A 20,220-nucleotide genomic window follows, 5' to 3' on the forward strand; every position below is an offset into this window, starting at 1 on the left:
AGATAAGGGAGATCAACTCCAGCACTTTCTCTCCCTCTAGACTCTAAAACCCCAAAACAAAACAGAAAAGTAGAAGATAGAAATTTATGGGACCAGCAGATGGTGTAATGGTTAAGTCAATGGACTCACACATAGTTGACCATGGTTTAAGTCCTGGACCTGGCAGCTTAAAACTCACACCGGGCACATGTGCATGCATGCCCAAGTGCATGCGTGCCCAAAATCCCAAGAGGAAAATGGAGGAGAAGGGATTGCAGCATGGCCATCCCCTGGGGGGGGGGGAGGGTAATCATTTCTTGCTTTTTGTCTCTGTCTCTCCTGTGAGCACACACGCCCTATAGCAAAAATCTCTCAAAATAAATAAAAAGAAATTTACAAGACAATGCCAGGAAGCACTCCTTAAGGCATGGCATAGGGCAGAGACTCAGTACACAGGATCTGATTTTAGTACTGTACTGTGTTCTGTCCTGGGGTCGCACCCACCCTGCAGCCTGACTCTGTGAGCAGTAACTCTGTCATTACTCTCAGATCACACACAAGATAAATGAAGTGATTCATGGGGTGGCCCTGTGCCAGTGCCCTGATCGCTGAGATCCTAATTCACTTCTGGTTTCTGCTCTGTATTCTCAACTGTCAGACTGTGGCCCACCCGCCCACCCAGGAGGTGATTTCTCACTTTCTGTTTCTCTCTCTGATGAGTGCTCTAAAGTAAAAATCTCTTAAAAAATTAATAATAAATAAAATTAAATAAATAATTATTTTTTAAAAACAAAAGGAATGCACATAGGGAAGCAACAGATTCTGCTCAAAGAAGACCATGAGTGGAGCAACACTTAAAAGTACAGAGATCTGAAAAGTTTTCTCTTTATGCCAAAAGATGTGAAAAACTTAGATGAAATGAAAACAATTCCTAGGAAATGTTGAGCTTCCAAGGCTGACTGAAGGTAAAAGAAAGGCTCTTCTTCTCATTCCGAAGTAGGTGAAAATCAGATCTTCCAGCCCGGGGCTCCCCTCCACAGTCTGTCATTAACTGGCACTACCACCTCCGGCACCTTCTCAGAAAGTGGGACTCAGGATGAGGAGACCCATCATGTCAATGCATGCAGAGGAGCTCAAGATAAATACCTCCAGGGGATGGAGACAGATACATTTCATACTCATCGAAATCTTAATTGGAGGCAAAGTTGACAAGACACTAAGGAAATTTGAGTTTCAGAACCCATCACTACCCAAGCTCCCTTCCAAGGCCCTAACAATTTGCCTTATTTTCTTTTAAGAGCACCCCCCCCCCAAAGAGTATAAACTTCAAGCCCCACAAAACCTATTGTAGATTAGCCTCTGACCTGAACTCTGGAGTGGTAATACATGTTGTTTAACACACAGCCAAGAGATACCTGTTTATTTTATTTTATTTATTTATTTTTTGGAGAGGTTTTCGCTATAGGGCGCATGCACTCGCCAGAAAGAGAGAGACAGAGAGACAGAAAGCGAGAAATCACCCCCCAGGGGGGATGGCGACATAGCCATTACACTAACTGCTGGTCCTGAGATTCCTATTTAAATTCCAAACTTCTATGGAATTTTAATGGCTATGTTGCTGGACTCCCACGTAGTCGACTATGGTTCGAGTCCTGGACCCGGTGGCTTAGAACTCACGCCGGGCGCGTGTGCGTGCGTGCCCAAGATCTCGAGAGGAGAATGGAGGAGAAGGGATTGCGGCGTGACCATCCCCCCTGGGGGGTGATTTCTCGCTTTCTGTTTCTCTGTCTCTCTCTGTCTGTCTGGCGAGCGGACACACCCTATAGCGAAAAAACCTCTCAAAAAAAAAAAAATCACTTCCAAATTCAAACTAGGTTTCTTTGAGGAACTTTTTTTCAGAAAGTTTGAAATCTAAGCTCTTGAAACAGTGCGACTCACAAGGTCCCAGAAATCCTTGGCTATGCCATTTATTCTTGTGGAGACCTTAGGATACACTGAATCTTGCTGGATAATTCAATACAATACAAGATTATTTTTCTAACAAGACTCTGCTAAGAAGGTGCAAACTGACTTTGGCAAATATCCTTACTAAACATTATAATTGGCTCAAGAATGACATAGCACAACCACCCCTGTGTTGTGTCTACAATCTGCTTTCAAAACACTGAGCAATCTTGCCTCTAGGCTGGTAGCACTGTCACATACTCTCATGCCTTCAGCAAATGTGCCTAACTCTCAACTTCTTCACAAGATCTTGAGGCAAACATGCAGGGCCTAGAATACAGTGTTAAACAAATTATGAAAAGTCATTGTTTTGGATTAAGCTTCTGTACTAGGCCCCAATAGGCCAGACCAAACCAAAATGGAATCATTAGTGCTAAATGCCACATAATCAAGCTGAAACCTTAAGGAAGCACACAGATCCCCAGACGGACCAGTTTTTCTGAAACAGAAGATTCCATCTACAGTCTACTGAGTTGGTGTAATAAAGAAGTCCCTCTCTGCTTCAACCTTTATGAAAGTAAAGTAGTAACTGGAAGTTAACTGATGTTAACCAGTGTTTTTATCTATTGTTTTGTCTCCTTTTCTTGCCTTGTCCCATTCTGCCATTACCCAGTGGGAGCTCTGAGCCTACTTTATAGAATAGAGCTGCCCCAATGCATGAATACCAAAGTAAAGCCAGTTAGATCTATAACTAAATATGCTGTCATTTTGGGTTTTGAAAACAAGCATAATAGCAAATGCTATTATATTATCATCCCAGCATTTTGTGGACTGAAAACCAGTACTCCTCGTGCTTTGTCTCCTAAGTGAATGGAGGAACAGAAGCTGGAACCAGTGATCTGAGAACTGGGAGAGGAATTTGCCACAGGACAGAATATTTTCAACAAGAAGAACAAATCATCCAGAAAAAGGATTTACATAGTAGAGGTTGAGGAATTTGTGAAGTCAGAATTCTCTTCCACAGAAAGGCTATATTCAACTGGGAAAGAATAGGACCCATAAGAAAATGTTATTTTGAGGAAGCCAAAAAGGAACACAGTGAATGCTTGTGAAGTTCATGAAAGACCAAGAGGGTTCTTGAAAATTTTATGTAGGCCGAAACACTGTCAGCTTGGTCTGAAGGGACAGAGAATGTATAAAATGAAAGTGGCCTGTCGAATCCCCCAAGTTCTATTGGCTAATAAAACTACTTAGCTACTGGGACCAGCAGGTGGCATGGTGGTTAAAGGTGCTGGACACTCCCACATGGCTGACTAAGGTTCGAGTCCCGGACCTGGTGGCTTGCTTTCTCACCTTCTCTCTCTCTCTCTCTCTCTCTAATTAAAAAAAAAAAATGAATGAAAAAATAAAATAAAATTAAAAAACAAAAAACTACTCAGCTATAAACAGGAACTACCTTTCACTGAAAAAGGAAGGGTGCCAAAGGGATAGCCATAAGCCCAGAGGGCACAGTCAAGGGCCCAAAACAAAACCAAGAGGCCAGGGGGCAGAGTTGAGGGACACAGAGAATTAGTCCCAGGCCCTGAAACCAGATCAAGAAACTACTGCCTTTCATGAAAAGAAGAAAGTGACTCAGAGGGCTGAACCAAGAAGCCAGAGGCAAAACCAAGAACCCAGCCGGTAGAACTGAGAGCCAAGGAAGGTAATTCCCAGGCCTCAATCCTAAGCAAGGAACCGGAGTGTGCCCAGCTGGATTTCAAGGCTGACTCGGTCTAATGACTCTCTTTTTCCTTCTATTTCTCCCATTTTTCAACCTGAAGTCTGTAACTCTTTTCCTAGCCAGTCCCACCCTGATTTAGATGATCTTGATGAGATTTTTGATATTTGAGCCCACGAGATTTACAACTTTAAACAGCTGCCAAAATGGGACAAGACCTTTGGGACTTAAATGGCAGCTGGCAATGTGGGAATCCAATGGCTTAACCACTACACCATCTGCTGGTCCCCAAGGGATCAGACCCTGGGAGGGCAGTGACTGTATTTTACATTAGGGAGTGACATGAATCATGGGGGCCAAAGAGTGGACTGTAGTAGGCAGAAATGTAAGATTCTGATAGCAGAAGACGAATTCAGAGAGATTCAAAGAATAAGAAAGATTTTTTTTGTTGCTGAGATGGAGAGGGTCACAGGGCAAGGACCTCTGGCAGGAGGAGCTGAGAGCAGTCCTTGGCTGACAGCCAGCAACATAATAGGGACCTCAATCCTATGAGAAGGAATGGACGAACCAACAGTCTGGATGAACGGGGGAACAGAGGTTTCTGTAGAGCCTTTAGATAAGAGCCCAGCCCGGCTGCTGCCTGGACTTTGGGCTTGTGGGACTTGAATCCTGCCAGACTTTCCTGGACTTCTGAGCCATGGAACTGTGAGATAGTAGTAAGTGGGTATTGTTTTTAAGCAACAAGATTTGTGATTTGTTACACGGTAGTAGAAAACTAATTCTAGCTTTGTTTGGGTCCACGGATTCTAGTTCTGAGAATGCTGCTGCTTTAGCCCATTCGGATAGCCTCTTCAGGCAGCAAGAGGACCAGGTGCTATGCTGGGGCCAGCCCGTGCCAGCACAGATTTCCTCATCTACGAAGTGGGTGGATCAAAGCTGTAAGAAAACACTTCTACACCAACAAGTCTTTTCAAATATCACATGTATTATTAATCACAACACCCATGCTGATACCTGCAAATGAGGGACCCAGACAGAGCCAAGAACAGAAAGGTCCTAATTGCTTACCCTCTTCAGGCCAGGACTGTAGACTGCTGGTATAAAGATAAGCTCCTTCTCCTCCTGTCAGAAAAGTACCCAGGAAACATTCGTCCCCCTTTTAAAACAACAAAAACAAAAAAGAACGAGTGATTTATGGCAGAAAAACTCACAGAACCATAAGTCCTGCTCAATTTTGTCTACAAAAGCTGACTCAGACTCAAATGTGCCTAACTGATTCCATGGCCTTTGGCACTGCCTGGCTCTTTGGCATGTTGTTGACATCCTTGATTTCGGCTGAGAAAAAGAATGTTAAGGTCCCCTCCGAGTCTGGACACCAAAGCCTCCAGCGCTTGCTCACGTTCCAGTGCGTTTATTTCCTCTGTGCAGATGGAGGCAGCTCCTTGGCCTGAAGCCTCGACCTCTCGGCTCTACATGTCTAGGCCAATTTGGGATCTACTTTTAATAGAACTGGGAGATTAAAAAAAAAAAAAAACACTAAAAGGCCTAAATGGCAGAAAGAATCCCTCTAATTGCATCCCTCATAAATGATGATTTCTAGAGCTCTTCTGGGAAGGAGAGGAATGCAAATAGGAAATGAAGACTAAGTTCAGATCCTTTAGATTAGCAGTAAGATGAAATGTTTTAAACAGTCTTCATACACTGTTTATATGTTTATATAATGTTAACATGGTGATTAAGAAGCCTACTTACCCTCATCACTTGCTGAGTTTTCTCAGATAATTTTACTTCATTATCTTCTACCTGTGTCCAAAAGGAATGCAGATGTTCAGTTTACTGCTTCAAGGTTCAATATTTGTATCCCAATATTTCCAGGCGACCCGCTGGGCAATCCCTCCATGTCCAGTGCTCTCAGGCCCTGACAAGGCTGGAAGAGTTGGCTGCTGGTCACTAGGGCTCAGAGCCCCAGGTCCTGGTGGGCTCTCTCCCAGGGACCTGAGGCCCACCTAATGAGCCTCTGACACGTGGCGGCACATGTTAGTCTCCACTTACATCTCACTTCAGACAAAACCGGCTGTTTTAAGGGATGAAAGAAAGAGAACATACACTATTTCCAAGATGGGTGTTCTCATTTAGCATGTTCATGTCACAGGATACCTCTGTCCTTTCCTATTCGTATCTGAACTATAAAGACTCTACACAGATCCCAAAATAGGTTCTCAACTGCTACCAGACTCAAGTCAAACTTTCTACGTCCCAAGGCACCAAGTCCTACTCAGGAAGATGGGGCTTTTCACAGTTGAGAGACTTTGCTGTGATAACTCAGCAGTGGTCATTCTAACCTGAGAAGGGCTGCACGACCCACTTTTCATTATCTGTACCCTCTTGGCCAGGCTGTTCAACTGGTTTTTTTTTTTTTTTTTTAAGAATTATTTTATTTAACTTTATCCATTTATCTATTGATTAATTTATTTTAGTTTGACCAGAGAGGGACACAGAGAGAAAGTAAGAAAGTAAGCCACCAGGTCCAAGACTCGAACCACAGTCGGCCATGTGGGAATACAGTGCCCTTAATCATCTTGCCACTTGCCAGCCCCCAGGTTGTTCAACTTCTAAACCTCTGTCTCCTCATCTGTAAATGAAAGTGTTAATTTCTTCCTTTCACAATATAACATGTTCCCAGACATAACTGAATAGGTTCCTAGAAAATGTACTTCTATTCTTTGGAAACTTTTCTAAGATTATGAGAGTTAAAGGAGCTAGAATCATTTGTATAAAGAGAAAAGCTGCGGTAAAAATTTCCATCCCTGAACAACAAAGAGTTCAGGGTCTAACATCCCACCAGACACCCAATGGAGAGGCTCTTCCTCAAACGTTCTCCCCGATTTCTCCACGTTTACATTCACTTCTACCTGATGCATGACACTAACCAGCCAGGAGCAGAATCTGGGTATGGCGGCTGTCAGCACTATGAAGCTGGTTTCTGTAGTAACAGTGCCATCTGCAGGAAGACCACAGACATGCCAGTTACTCCCCACCATCTCAGCACACCTTGAAGGCCCCACACAGCAAATGCCCTTCCCCTTCTCAGGAGCACAGCCTCCTCTGATTGGTAAAAAGACCTCAGAAAAAGAAAACTTCCTCATCTGGGGACAGGGAGACTAATGAAGGGATGGAGGAAGGTTTCCCATGTGATGTTTAGTACTTTTCAGAAAAAACATAAACATGTTTAAATGAAGAGTCCTGGAAAATACTTTTTATTAAGTTAGTATAGGAACTACAGGTATACATATTAAAGCTCAAACAGAACATTATCAGGCAGTACTGGATAGTATCGATCTTTAAATGTTTTATAACATAATGGGGAAAGAAAAATGCTATCTATGGGACCAGCAGTTGGTATAATGGCTATGTCACTGGACTCCCATGTAGTTGACTGCAGTTTGAGTCCTGGACTCGGTGGCTTAAACTCACACTAGGTACGTGTGCCTATGTGCCCAAGATCCCAAGAGGAGAATGGAGAAGGGATTGTACTGTGGCCATCCCCTCCGGGGGGTGATTTCTCACTTTCTGTTTCTCTGTCTTTCTGGTGAGTGCATGTGCCCTGTAGCAAAAACCTTTAAAAAAATGGTATCTAGTGATTGTTTAGCTTTGTCTTGACTACCAGTGAGGCTATATAACTTTTTCTTTTTTAGGTTTTTTTCCATAGGGTGCATTTACTTACTGGAGAGAGACAGAGAAAGACAGTGAGAAGGAAAGTGAGAAATGACCCTCTAGCGGGGATGGCCATGCTGCAATCCCTTTTCCTCCACTCTCCTTCTAGGATTTTGGGTGGGCACACACATGTAACTTGAGTGATTACAAGTTATGTGGGAGTCCAGTGCCTTAACTACCAAGCCACTTGTTGGCCTTGAGGCAGCATATCTTTATGTGTGCTTATGTGTGTATGTATATATATGCGTGTGTGCGTCTGTGTGTGTCTATTCCCCCTCCTTTGTTTCCACTCCTTTGAACTACCTGTTCATATTTTTTTGCCCATTTTATCATTGGGTAGCTTATTTTTTTAAAAATTAATTTATGAGTTCTTCATAAGTTAGGCTAGATACCCTTTGATTATCTAATATTTTCCCATATCTTGCCTTAGTTTATGGCCTAAAGCTTTTGCCTCCCACTATCCGCCCCCTCCCCCCAAAAAAAAAGGTCAGGGTTTGCTTTCCAAAGACCATAGACACATACCCTTTTCTTTAACTAAGATCTGTGATGTCAAAAATGATTCTGAGAAGACCACAGATCCTAAGCACCCTTTTCCTCCCAGCAAGTCAGGAATATCGTAGACAGTCATACAAGCCTGCATCAAATGAGAAACCAGAGTTAAACCAGCTATAAATCCAAAACCTCCAGGGTGTGTCCCCTAAGAACCGACCACAGAATATTACTTTACGTCTCTGGGCAAAAGAACACTGGAGACTTCCTAAGGGAAAATGGAGTTACCCTGAAATACATCTCTGACCTAGGGGATAACTAGAATAACCCAGGCTTCCCTGAACTGCTTCCTCAGACACACACTGGGCTGGAAGGAGAGTACTTTATGTTTCTCTCAATTCCCTCAAACTGCTTATCCTAAGAGGCAACACAGCAGACTTCATTCTTAATTGTGACCCGTTCACAGCCAATGAGAGTCGGAGCTGCTTCCTCTCAGTTCCTCTCCATTCCCACTCTTCAATCTCCACACGGCCACACTCTCACCAGCTCCTTCTTTAGTTTGGACTGGTTTTTGGCTCGAGTTCTAAGAGCGTCTAGAAAGCGGCCACTTGGTATATGTATCTTCATGGGTATTTTTTGAATACATGTCAATATCTGAACATGCTCATTTCAGTACCAAGAGCATTAAAAGGAAGTTATTCAAGCTTTGATGGACAAGATAAATAAAATATAATGGCTTCAGTAATCTGGAACAAAACTGGAGCAACTCAGTGAGAACTCCTGAAATGCTAGTGAGAAAGCCCTAGTACCAGACTGCAAGTACTACAGGAATACGGTACATGCAGGAACAAAACAATAGGGAAGACTTTAAGGAGGCAGAACTTCATCTTTGCCTGGGAGGGTCAGAATTTTGACGAAGCATCAATCCCCTGCCTATCTGTTCCTATTTCATTCGCTGCTGAGTGCATCCTCAACACAACAGCATGAATCTACCGGATTCCTAATCGCTGACTGCCATGCGAAATACTTTCCAAAGCACTGCACAAGAGCCCATGGAGAAGTCGGATTTAAAGTCGAGTAAGGAGATGTATCATTGCCTCTACATCAGAAAGCCTTTCCTGATGTCTTAATGATGTAACAAAAGTCTAAATGATAATTACTGGATGTCCTTGCTTAGCATATACCCAATGCCACACTACCGCAGAAATCAGAAGACCTGATGGCATAAAAGTAGAGGGGGCAATGGTAAATACCAGAGCCTACACAGGAGTTGGGGGCAGAGAGAGGGAAAGGGGAAGGGCTCAGGAAAAAATGATGACCAGACACAGAACGCATGAAACAAGACAGAGATTATGGACTAGTGCACCTCAACAGAGTAAAACAGGGCATGCCAATCATGCACGTATCTCTCAGAAAAGAAAAAGAAAGAAAAGAAAAAGAAACTCATAGAATGAATATTACATTACAACATAATGTAATGTTATTCGCTGAAGATGAAGAATATGTTAATATCCTTGATTTCACTACCATACTGTATACATGCTTTGAAAAACCATACATGCCCCACAAAGACTTTAACAATTACATGTAAATCAGAGAGTAATTTTTAAGAAGTCTAAATTAGTTCTAAAAGAACTTTGCCACAAAACACTGATGGGTTTGTTATAAAAATATAACTCACTCACAACCTTAAACAATTCCCTTGTACTATTCTCTGTAGACCAGACAGCACTACTGACCATTGTCTGTCCTCTGATGACGGGGATGGGGATACATTTGTACTCGGTCATCCATGGCTGCCTGCTCCATTCCCTGTGACCCAGGCTCACTAGAATTAAGGCCGAGGCAGTGGTCACAGGACAGACTCAAAGTATAACTTGTGCCCACACATGCTGCACCTAGAACTTCGGCAGGGTACCTACCACCCGCTCATGTATACTTGGCAACCTCCTACACATGAGAACACACGAGGGTAAACTGAAGACTCGGCTCTTGGCTGAGACACTCTGGCTCCCCCCAGCCATGCCGCCCCATCTCAGGGGCCAATATCTCAGCACAGCCTCAGGGCATGGATGGGAAAGCTCTGCTCTGACTACCCCACTTTGCTGGAGACCCAGGGCCCTGTTGGTAGTTCTTCACTTATTAATTCCTTGTCCCAGGTCTCTGCTCAGGGCAACAATGCAGGCCTTGGACACAGAGAAGACACTGTTGGTTGAGACAGGCTTGTCCTCAGCTCACATTTCCACATGAGGTCACAGCTAGCTCAGCTACTTGAAGGGTAACTTCAGAAGTAGTACCCTGTACACCCTAGTGAAGATGCTAAGCCCTGGGGAAGTCTAGGCATGGAGTGTGGCTGGGTTGGGCACAGATGCCTGGGTACCCTCAGAAAGCAGAAAGTCACCACCACCACAGCTGGGGAAGTCTTGAGAACAACCCAATTTCTTTGGGTAAGTGGTGGGCTGCCCAAGTAATGGCCATCCTCAGTCAGTTGACACAAATAACTCTGCTTACCGTCTTCACAAAGAATAAGCTATCATCACTGTCCAGAGGCACAATTCTAGAAGAGAAAAGAGATGGGAGGTATGTTCTTAACAGTACCAAAATTTACAATGTTCTCTTTTTTCAGTTTGGCAGTGACAACTCACATCCCATTCCTGAAGACTCCCAAAACACTGAGCAGCATGTACATAGAACCAGTCTATTGACCACTGGGGTGACTTACACCTACCCTAACCTAGCCTTTCAGCTTCTCAGGGGAAGCATGCAGGGAAATGGGGCTCAACACAGCCAGCCTCGACCTCAACCGTGAAGTGATGCCATGACCACGTCTGGAACTGTGATAGGCCTATCTGTGTCTTTGGCCACAAGGGGGCCTCTCCTCCCTGTGTGCTCTTAAAACCTGTCCCGTGTGAGCATGCACAACTGTATACTTACCGTCCCTGATTATTCACAGCATGGATATGAAAACTCATCTTGGAGCTGTCAACCAGAAACAAAACAGGAATCAGCCTGCTCTTTTTTTTTTTTTTTTTTGAGAGATTTTCCGTATAGGGCGCGTGCGCTTGCCAGATAGACAGAGAGAGGCATAGAGACAGAAAGCGAGAAATCACCCCCCAGGGGGGATGTTCACACCACAATCCCTTCTCCTCCATTCTCCTCTCGGGATCGTGGGCACGCACGCACACGTGCCCGGCGTGAGTTTTAAGCCACTGGGTCCGGGACACGAACCACGGTTGACTATGTGGGAGTCCAGCGACATAGCCATTACACTAACTGCTGGTTCCCCTAAGCCTGCTCTTGCTGACTACCAGGTGGTCAAGTGTAGTCATTTTAAAACTCTCCAGACACTTGCTCTTGTAGCGAACCTGTTCTGGCTCTCAAGACCTCCAGCGAGGTGTGAGTCACCCCTGCTTTACAGGTTTACTTACCTTCACTATCTAGATGCCTTTCCCAGAGTCTCGCACCACTGGTAAGCAGGGGGCCAGTGTCTGGTTCCAGTCCTGGCCTTGCCTCTGCACAGGTTCTCAGGGATATCTTGACTCTTGGACCAGAACAGGAGTGAATGACGTGACAGGACTGGGGCCCACTACAACGTGGGAGGAACAACCCTCTACTGGCCTTGGCCACCTGCCCCACAGCCACTAACGCTGCCCTGATCCTTCTTCTCTTCACCATCCTTGCTCTGAGCCCATGTCTCTGCTACTCACAGTCAACTGCTATGAAGCATGGGCAGGGCCAGGTCTCCAGAGCTGAGGAACATCCGGAAAACCCTTTTGGCTTATTTTATTTGTAAAAGAAAGTTTCTAAATCATGTAAGTTTAATTCCTTGCTTTAGGCACACACCTACTTGCTGTATGTGTTCATGGCTCTACTCCCCCTCTCTTGGGAGCAGCAGATCAGCTACCGGAATGCGGTTTAAGGGTCCTGAGTGAAGTGAGATGTGGGTGGGATTCTCAGTGGAGGACTAGCCCCTGCAGGTAGAGACTCTGCTGGCCACGTTGAGAGTAACAGAGGAGACCCCGCTGCTAAGGTTCCTGTCATGCACATGCGAATCACTCTAAAGGTGGGCAGATGAGGAAACAGATGCAGAGTTCCCTATCTGGGCCAAGGTCACACAGCTGGAGAGTGACACTTTCATACATTGTTTGCCAGGAAGAGACAGTGTAAGGCGGCAAAGGCCTTAGGGGAACAAGCTTCCTCTGTCCCTCCCCTTCTGTGGCCAGAGCAATAGGATCCAGAAGACCCAGGGGAAAGGAGACATAAACAAGCCTAAAGTCTCACATCACAGAGTTCTGGCTCCTTCCTCTACTCCTAGAGCTGAGGCAAAAGAATTCTTTTTGTTACACAGTTGACTGACTTATCTTTCACAAGTCCCTCTTCCTACTCAGTGCTGCAGATGTAACAGAATGTGGGTCGTGGAGCTAAGGCACCAAGGACATCCCAAAGGGATTCCTTTTTTTTTTTTTTTTTTCTTTTTTAAAAATTAAATGCCAGAGAATGTATGGGCATGCCAGAGAGAGAGCACCCCCCAACTTCTAGTGGGTCCTGGTCACGCCACAATCCCTCCTCCTCCACTTTACCGTCCCATCAGGATCTTGGACACATGCACACACAGGTGCCTAGTGTGTTCATAAAGCCAGAGGCTAGGGCTTGAACTACAGTTCTCCACAGTGCTTAACCACAGTGCCATGGGGCCAGTCCACCCAGAGGTACTGTTAAATAAACTCCCAGGACTGACATCTTTTGTATGTCACAGGAGTGCAAGAAACAGTCCTCATGTGGGGCAGTGGGCCAGGCAGTGGTCCATGAAGATTTAGCTGTGTGCTGAGTCTGTGCAGAGATCCACTGTGACTGCGGGACAGGATGGGAAGAGTGCCAGAAAGCCGGATTCCCAGACCCCACGCCACAACCAGGCTCGGGGTTTCCAACACCTGAGTGGCAGATGAAGCCCAGGGCAAATCTCTTGTAAGCGGTGGACCTTTTCAAGTATCAAGGGCCCCTTCCGCTCACAAGCCTCACCACTTAGATGCTCAACTTTCTTCTAACCTGGAAACGGTCTGCATCTCTCCTGTGGTGCTGGTATTAATCTGCCTCACACTTTAGTGTCAGGACAAGGGCGTGACTTCCTCACCCAGTTCCTCCATCTTTGGCTCCTTGGCTTCTCAAATAAAGACTTAATCATAAATGATTCTCCCTTATATATCCCATTATTCTACCCGAACATTTCTCAAAGAGGGAATGATATATAAATTACAAGGATCAAGAGTCTTTATAAAAACAAACATAAAAATATTCCTTATAAGAAATATCAGTTATTGCTTACCATATGGCTGTCTTAAACTGATTTGACTCAAAAGAATCTAACCCAGAGGCCAGAGTCTGCTCTGCTAACTCCTTGGCCTGTAAAGTCAATAACAAAATAGAAACAATTAGTTTCACAGCAGGAAAAAAGTACACAATCACTGGTAGAAAAGGCCCTTCTAAGTTTGGTCAGGGGAACACCCTTCCCCTCTACGTGACTACTTTGTTTACATCAATAGATTCAAGTGAAAGCATCCTGCTAAGGGAACAGGTGCCTGCTGGCTGAGTTCACAGGGAGAAACTGCATTCAGGCAGGTGGCCCTGAACCTGAACTGCAGGACATGTTTCCAGCTGGGACAATGCCAGAGGAATGTGAGGCTGGAAAGTGTTTTCTTTCCTCCCCTATAACCTGGCTCAGGGGGAGGAACCACTGCCATAGAGTTTTTTGCCAGATGCTAAGAATATTCAAATAGCTAGAGTTACAAATGTTCAATTAAAAAAAAAAAAAGCAAAGGTGTGAGAACTGCTGTTGAGGGACATCTCACCACCTCTGTGTCAGCCTTCTGCAGAGCAGCAGCTAAAGCACTGAGCAGTCCTGGTCAGTACCAGGGAACCACATCGGTGAGGACAGGAGCTGGCGAGGAGCTGGTGACTATAGCTACTGCGGCCTCTGAGATCTACACACACAGCCTTTCCAGTGTCAATGGCTTCCTTCAGGAAAGATCTTCCTGGCACTGGGAGATACCAAGCCAACTCCCCCTCTCCTTACTGGCTCAGATGGAGGAATCCAACTCGGCAGGGCAGGTTGACCGCAAAACAGCAAGGAAGAGAAGGGTCAAGAGAACAAGAACCCATGTGCTTGTCTAGGGAAGGCAAGTCAGATTTTCCCACCTTTAGTTGTTTCTTTTAAACACTGAGTTATAGGAAATCGAACTATGTAGCTCAAAACAAACTTAGCTAACTATTAAAATTCACAGGATACAGTTTTCTTACCTTTAAAGCCTTCTGCATAAACTATTAAAACAAATGTTACAGAGTGAATTCTCCTTAACACAACCACACGTCTGCAAAGAAGTACTGTTTAGTTTCATCCATAAGACAACAGCAACATGGCCACAGGCAGCAGAAGCTCAGTGCTCTGAAGGCATCTCTTTATCTGGGGCCAAAGAAGCCTAACAAAAGTGAGCACTACTGGGTGGTGGGGAAAGTCGTGATGCATTTTTGCATAGAATAGGTCATGACTTTCCCAACAACCTAATACAAGGTACCCAGAGACTAAACAGACGTAGGTTGTTTTACATTAGAATAAGGACTATAGAGAGAAACGTAGTATTTAAATTACCTTTGTTAGACTGGAAGTTTTAGCGTAACATGCAATGCCAGCCAAAACAGCCTCAATAACTGCTGCATATACCTGGGACAAAAGCCTACTTCAAAAACAAAAAACAATGGTCAGCTACTGCATCAGTTTTGTCAAAAGCTGCATGCACATAAATGACAGTCCCTTAGGAACTGATTTTTAAACAGATGAGAAAAGTGCAGAAATGGAACTCTATTTCTAAACTTTTTAAAGGTCATGTGCTTGGCTTTGCACTTTGCTCTTGTTATCTCACTTGAAGAAGAGTCGGCTCCTCTGAACTCTGCTCAAGAGACCAACTCTCCCTTTTTACAACCAAACTATGCGAGGGGCTGCCCACAGGCCAGAACCCCTTCAGTGTTAATAGGTCATGACTTTCCCAACAACCTAATACAAGGTACCCAGAGACTAAACAGACGTAGGTTGTTTTACATTAGAATAAGGACTATAGAGAGAAACGTAGTATTTAAATTACCTTTGTTAGACTGGAAGTTTTAGCGTAACATGCAATGCCAGCCAAAACAGCCTCAATAACTGCTGCATATACCTGGGACAAAAGCCTACTTCAAAAACAAAAAACAATGGTCAGCTACTGCATCAGTTTTGTCAAAAGCTGCATGCACATAAATGACAGTCCCTTAGGAACTGATTTTTAAACAGATGAGAAAAGTGCAGAAATGGAACTCTATTTCTAAACTTTTTAAAGGTCATGTGCTTGGCTTTGCACTTTGCTCTTGTTATCTCACTTGAAGAAGAGTCGGCTCCTCTGAACTCTGCTCAAGAGACCAACTCTCCCTTTTTACAACCAAACTATGCGAGGGGCTGCCCACAGGCCAGAACCCCTTCAGTGTTACAATGCAGACTTGCTGCTTTCCCAGGAACCAACCATGTCACCTTCATGTCATCTCCTCCCAGACCGGCAGAAGGCTGTTACACCTAAATCCAAATTAAGCAGCTGCAGAGTGCCCTCTAAGTAGCTGCCTGATCAGGAGAACAGAGAATGCTTCTGAGGGGATCCTTCATCTTTCCTAAAATCTTGCTCTTTCTCTCACTTCCTACAGTCACTGTAAGATTTTTTTCTTTGCCATTAAAGTTCCCAGAAAATCCAAGCCCAAGTCCCTTCGGGGAAGGGTTTCTCAGCCCTAGCACCCTTTGTGTGGGGCTGCCCCACGCAGTATAGGACAGGTAGCAACATCCCTGGCCCCACCCATTAGATGCCTACGGCAAAGCCCCATCCGACTGCAAACCAAAAATGTCCCCAGGCACTGCCAAATGTGCTTGGGGTTGGGGGAAGTGAGGGTAGTGGCAGCATTGCCCCTGGGTGAGAACCACTGTTTTAGGGGAATGAAGCCCAGGCTCTTCTTCTTTAGGACATTACAGAGAGAAGGGGTTCATCCATGAGGCCCAGAAGAGCAAGGGGAGGTGCTTGGCAAGGAATTGAACGGCCCCACCAAAAAATATGTCTGATTTTCCGCCTGTGAGAATCTTCTAAGGGATAAAGGCAGGGAATAAGAGTTTTAAAACAGGAAGGAACGCAGAAATAATCAGATCCAATCCTCTTATCTTACAGAAAGATGCAAGTAGGGCCTCTGAAAGTGGAATAAATTGTCTAAGGCTACAGAAAATTCATGGAAGACCCAAACTCAGGTCTGCTCTGAGCCAGGTGCTTTTCCATTGCACCATATTGTACTGTCATCCCCCCTGTGTCCTCCTTGGCCCCTGCACCCCATCTCCACATTGCAGGTCAGAGATCTGAGTTTGGCTGAAGAAGTAACAGGGACAGAGAAAGCTCACATAACAAAATAACAGTTCCAAGAATCCCATGTCCTGAAGATTGTTGGCCAGGCCAGGCAGAGGTAGGTATGCTTTAGTAGGAAGGAGATTGGCAGGGTCACTATCAATGAGCTTGACACTTCCAGAATCCTCCACGCCTTGACATTAGGGTAAAGCATTACAAAAGTCAAAGAGAATCCTCCATGCCTTGACAGAAGGGTGAAGTGTTATGGAGGCCAAGCCCAAAGACTGTAAATCCCTCCCCAGCTTGATTCAACATCGCTCAGTATCAACACCGGTCAGGCTTCTGTTGGCACTGTTCTATACAGACTCTCAGACAAGAGCTTGATTCACAGCTGCCCAGCTGCCAACCCATCAAATGGCCTACATGGTCCTGCTGTTATCTTCATTAGGACTCCACAGGCCTAAGTTCCACCAACTCTGTGAACTGGCAAATCTCTTGAAGCGGGCCCGGTATCCTTAATACCAGTCCTGACACACAACACCAAAGGATTTGGCATGGGCAAAACATCTAAGGGTCAAAAACAAAGAGCCGGGGCAGTGGCCAAGCACAGCCGGCACAGAAGCACAAGCAAGAAAGCAAACTATACCCGCCAACAAAGGAGGAGACTGGTGATTAACTGCTCAAGTGATGTAAAACCACAAAAACCCCATAAACACATTATTACAGCTACATAGAACCTAAACACAAACGTCATTTTAAAAGCCCAGAAAGACACACAATAAGATATTAATGGGTAGTACCAGAGATGCACAACTATGGCTCATCTCGTTTTCTTTTCTCTATTTCCACATTCTTGGCAGTGATTATATTACGTGCACAGTATTTTCCTCAGGATACTGTCATGGGCCTTAAACATTCTGCTTCAGTAGTTAAGGGACTGGGCCTGTGAAACCTGTTATTTTGAAGAGATCCTGAGATAAACCTCTGTGGCCTATCACTGCTGGCTGCTGGGAAGCAATGGTCCAGATCCCACCAGTTTATGCTGGGGTATTTACTAAGGAAGTGAGAGAACTCTACTGTGTCTATTATTTCTGAAAGAGGAAGCTTTTTGGAATTCAGGAGCTTCAGCATTGATGAGTATTTCCTGGCTTTGGTCCCCTGCTGTACGTGAAGGGGGAGAAGTCAGTACCAAGTAGGACCTTTCTAAGGCTGCACAGCTCAGGTTCAGATCCTAATAGCTCCATGAGCCTGAGTGTCAAATCCAGAGAAAACATTCCTCAGGTCAGACAGGGTTTCACATAGACAGTCCCGCCCCCCCTCCCCCCCCAAAAAAAAGGATTTCAAGATGTTTTAGTTTTAGAAAAGCCCCCAGTAAAAATTTCACTATGTAGGAAACATATTAAGAGGAGCTACATCATATTAATGCATGGATGTAAATGGGACGTCTCTGACTTAGATTCCAAGTTAAGAGACAGAGGTAAGGCCCTCCTGGAAGAACGTGGCTGTGTTCACTTCATAAACCAGACGTCCTAATCACTGCTGAGCTCACCAGGAGTTGGGCAGGGCAGCCACAACTAAGTAACTCAACTCTGAGAAAGAAAAAATTAAATATGACAACTTACATCTGTTCAGTTTTCTTCGGCAGCTTGCTGGCATCACCTGGGGAAGAGTACCAGGTACTGAGAATGTGACTAGAACACAGGACATGCCACACTTCACATGGAAGCAGGGAGTGCTAGCTGAATTCAAAGGCACTGGCACTTTTAAGTTAAATACAATATATACATAGATGAAGAGTGGATGGAAACTGGGGTCAGCAGGTGGCGTGGTGGTTAAGACACCAGATCTCACATGGCCAGCTGCCTGCTTCAAGTACTAGACCTGGCGGCTTGAAAATCACACTGAGCACATGTGCATGCATGCCAAAAACCCTCAGAGAGGAGGCACTGTGGCGTGGCCATCCTCCCAGGGGGGTGATTTCTCAATTTCCCTCCCTCTCTGTTTCTCTGGTGAGTATACGCACCCTAGAACAAAACTAAACTAAACTAAAAACAAACAAACAAATGCAAGACTTTTCTCTGTATCCACCCCTGACATTTCCTCCTTTTACAGACCACTTGGCATCACCACTAATACCAGCAAAGATGTATAGAATTTCAGGCTCTGGAACGTTTATTTCCAATTTTTATAAATTTTTTAAAAATTATTTTATTTAACTTTATTTATATTGTTATTATTTTCAAATTTGGCCAGAGAGAGAGAGAGAGAAAAAGTGAGAAAGCAAGCCACCAGGTCCAAGACTTGAACTGTGGTCGACCATGTGGGAGTCCAGTGTCCTTAATTACCATGACACCTGCCGGCCCCAATTTTTATAAATTAAAAAATTTTTATTTAACTTTATTTACCTATCTATTTAATTTATTTGAATTTGACCAGATAGGGGCAGAGAGAGAGAGAAAGCAAACCACCAGGTCCAGGACTCAAATCATGGTCGGCCATGTGGGAGTCCAGTGCCCTTAACCACCATGACACCTGCTGGCCTCCCATTATTTTTATTTTTATTTTTTTTTTGAGAGATTTTCACTGTAGGGCGCGTGCGCTCGCCAGACAGACAGAGACATAGAGACAGAAAGCGAGAAATCACCCCCCAGGGGGGATGGTCACGCCGCAATCCCTTCTCCTCCATTCTCCTCTCGGGATCTTGGGCACGCACGCACACGTGCCCGGCGTGAGTTTTAAGCCACCGGGTCCGGGACACGAACCGCGGTCAACTACGTGGGAGTCCAGCGACATAGCCATTACGCTAACTGCTGGTTCCCATCCATTATTTTTAATTTTTTAAGCTTCAAAGTATCAGAGCCAGCATGTAGCATAGTGGCTAAGGTACTGGACTCCCCTGAAGTCAACCGCATTTTGAGTCCTGGACCCAGCGGCTTGAAACTCATACTGGGCGTGCATGCATGTGTGCCCAAATTCCCAAGACGATAATGGAGGAGAAGGGATTATGGCGTGGCCATCCCCTGGGGGGGGTGATTTCTTGCTTTCTGTCTCTCTGTCTCTCTGGCGAGAGCACATACTCTATAGCAAAAATCTCTCTAAAAAAAACAAATAATAATAATAATAAACTTTAAGGTATCAGTAAATAGGCTCAGTTCTGCCTCTTTACTTCCTGATCATCTAACCCAAGTCATGCTTCTTTCTAGAGGTTTTATTATTATTATTTTATTTAACTTTGTTTATTCATTTATTTATTTATTTTAATTTGACCAGAGAGGGACAGAATGAGAAAGAGAGAGAGAGAGAAAGTGAGAAAGCAAGTTGCCAAGTCTGGGATTTGAACCACGGTCAGTCATATGGGAGTCCAGCATCCTTAACCACCATGCCACCTGCTGGCCCTCTAGAGTTTTTTTAAACAATAAATTTTCCAGAGTCTTTTTAACTAAATTTTCCAGAGTTTATTTAACAACAGCCAGGAAAAAAAATAATAAATCTGGCTTCTGTGTAGCAGAGCTGAGATCTGCATTCATTCTGGAGTTTCTTTTCTTTATCTCTTTGGATGTATCCAGCATCTGGTTCACCAAGGTGGCCCCCGTTGGTCTAAGTCTTTTAGACAGCTCCACAGTGTGTTTCTAGGTCCTGGGTACCCCTGGGTACCCTTCTATCAAGGCCCTTTCTCACTCCTCTGACATGAAAAGTTTAGTGGGCCCCTGGTCAAGTTACCCAGACTCCCACTGCAGTTCACAACTCTTGCTATCTCAAACTAGGTCTTTTTAAAAAGTTTATTATTTTTTAGACAGCCTCACTGTGTCACCATCCTCCCACCTCAGCCTCCCAGAGTCACTGGGATCACAGGTGCATATTACCACCGCTGGCCTTTAGGTTGGACTGAGAATCAAACCCAGGCTCCCATATGGTCCCAGATGGTGGAGCACAGCATCTTAGCAGTGTGCTACTGCGGCTGGGCTTTGAAGTAGGTCTTAT

The 20,220-nt window shown here is 44.7% G+C and overlaps 1 protein-coding gene across 1 annotated transcript in view; it reads right to left on the reverse strand.

Annotated features, from left to right (window-relative positions):
- Positions 1-20,220, reverse strand: part of DNAAF9 (dynein axonemal assembly factor 9) — a 141,337-nt gene that overhangs the window by 78,383 nt on the left and 42,734 nt on the right. The window contains 9 exon segments of the mRNA XM_014582291.2: positions 4,709-4,796; positions 5,393-5,443; positions 6,571-6,641; positions 7,877-7,988; positions 10,355-10,400; positions 10,778-10,822; positions 13,167-13,243; positions 14,977-15,064; positions 17,862-17,898. Of these exon segments, the coding sequence (XP_014437777.1) occupies positions 4,709-4,796; positions 5,393-5,443; positions 6,571-6,641; positions 7,877-7,988; positions 10,355-10,400; positions 10,778-10,822; positions 13,167-13,243; positions 14,977-15,064; positions 17,862-17,898 (615 nt within the window).

This window comes from Tupaia chinensis, unplaced genomic scaffold (genome assembly GCF_000334495.1).
Source record: "Tupaia chinensis unplaced genomic scaffold, TupChi_1.0 Scaffold143574_1, whole genome shotgun sequence".
NCBI classification, from domain to species: domain Eukaryota; kingdom Metazoa; phylum Chordata; class Mammalia; order Scandentia; family Tupaiidae; genus Tupaia; species Tupaia belangeri.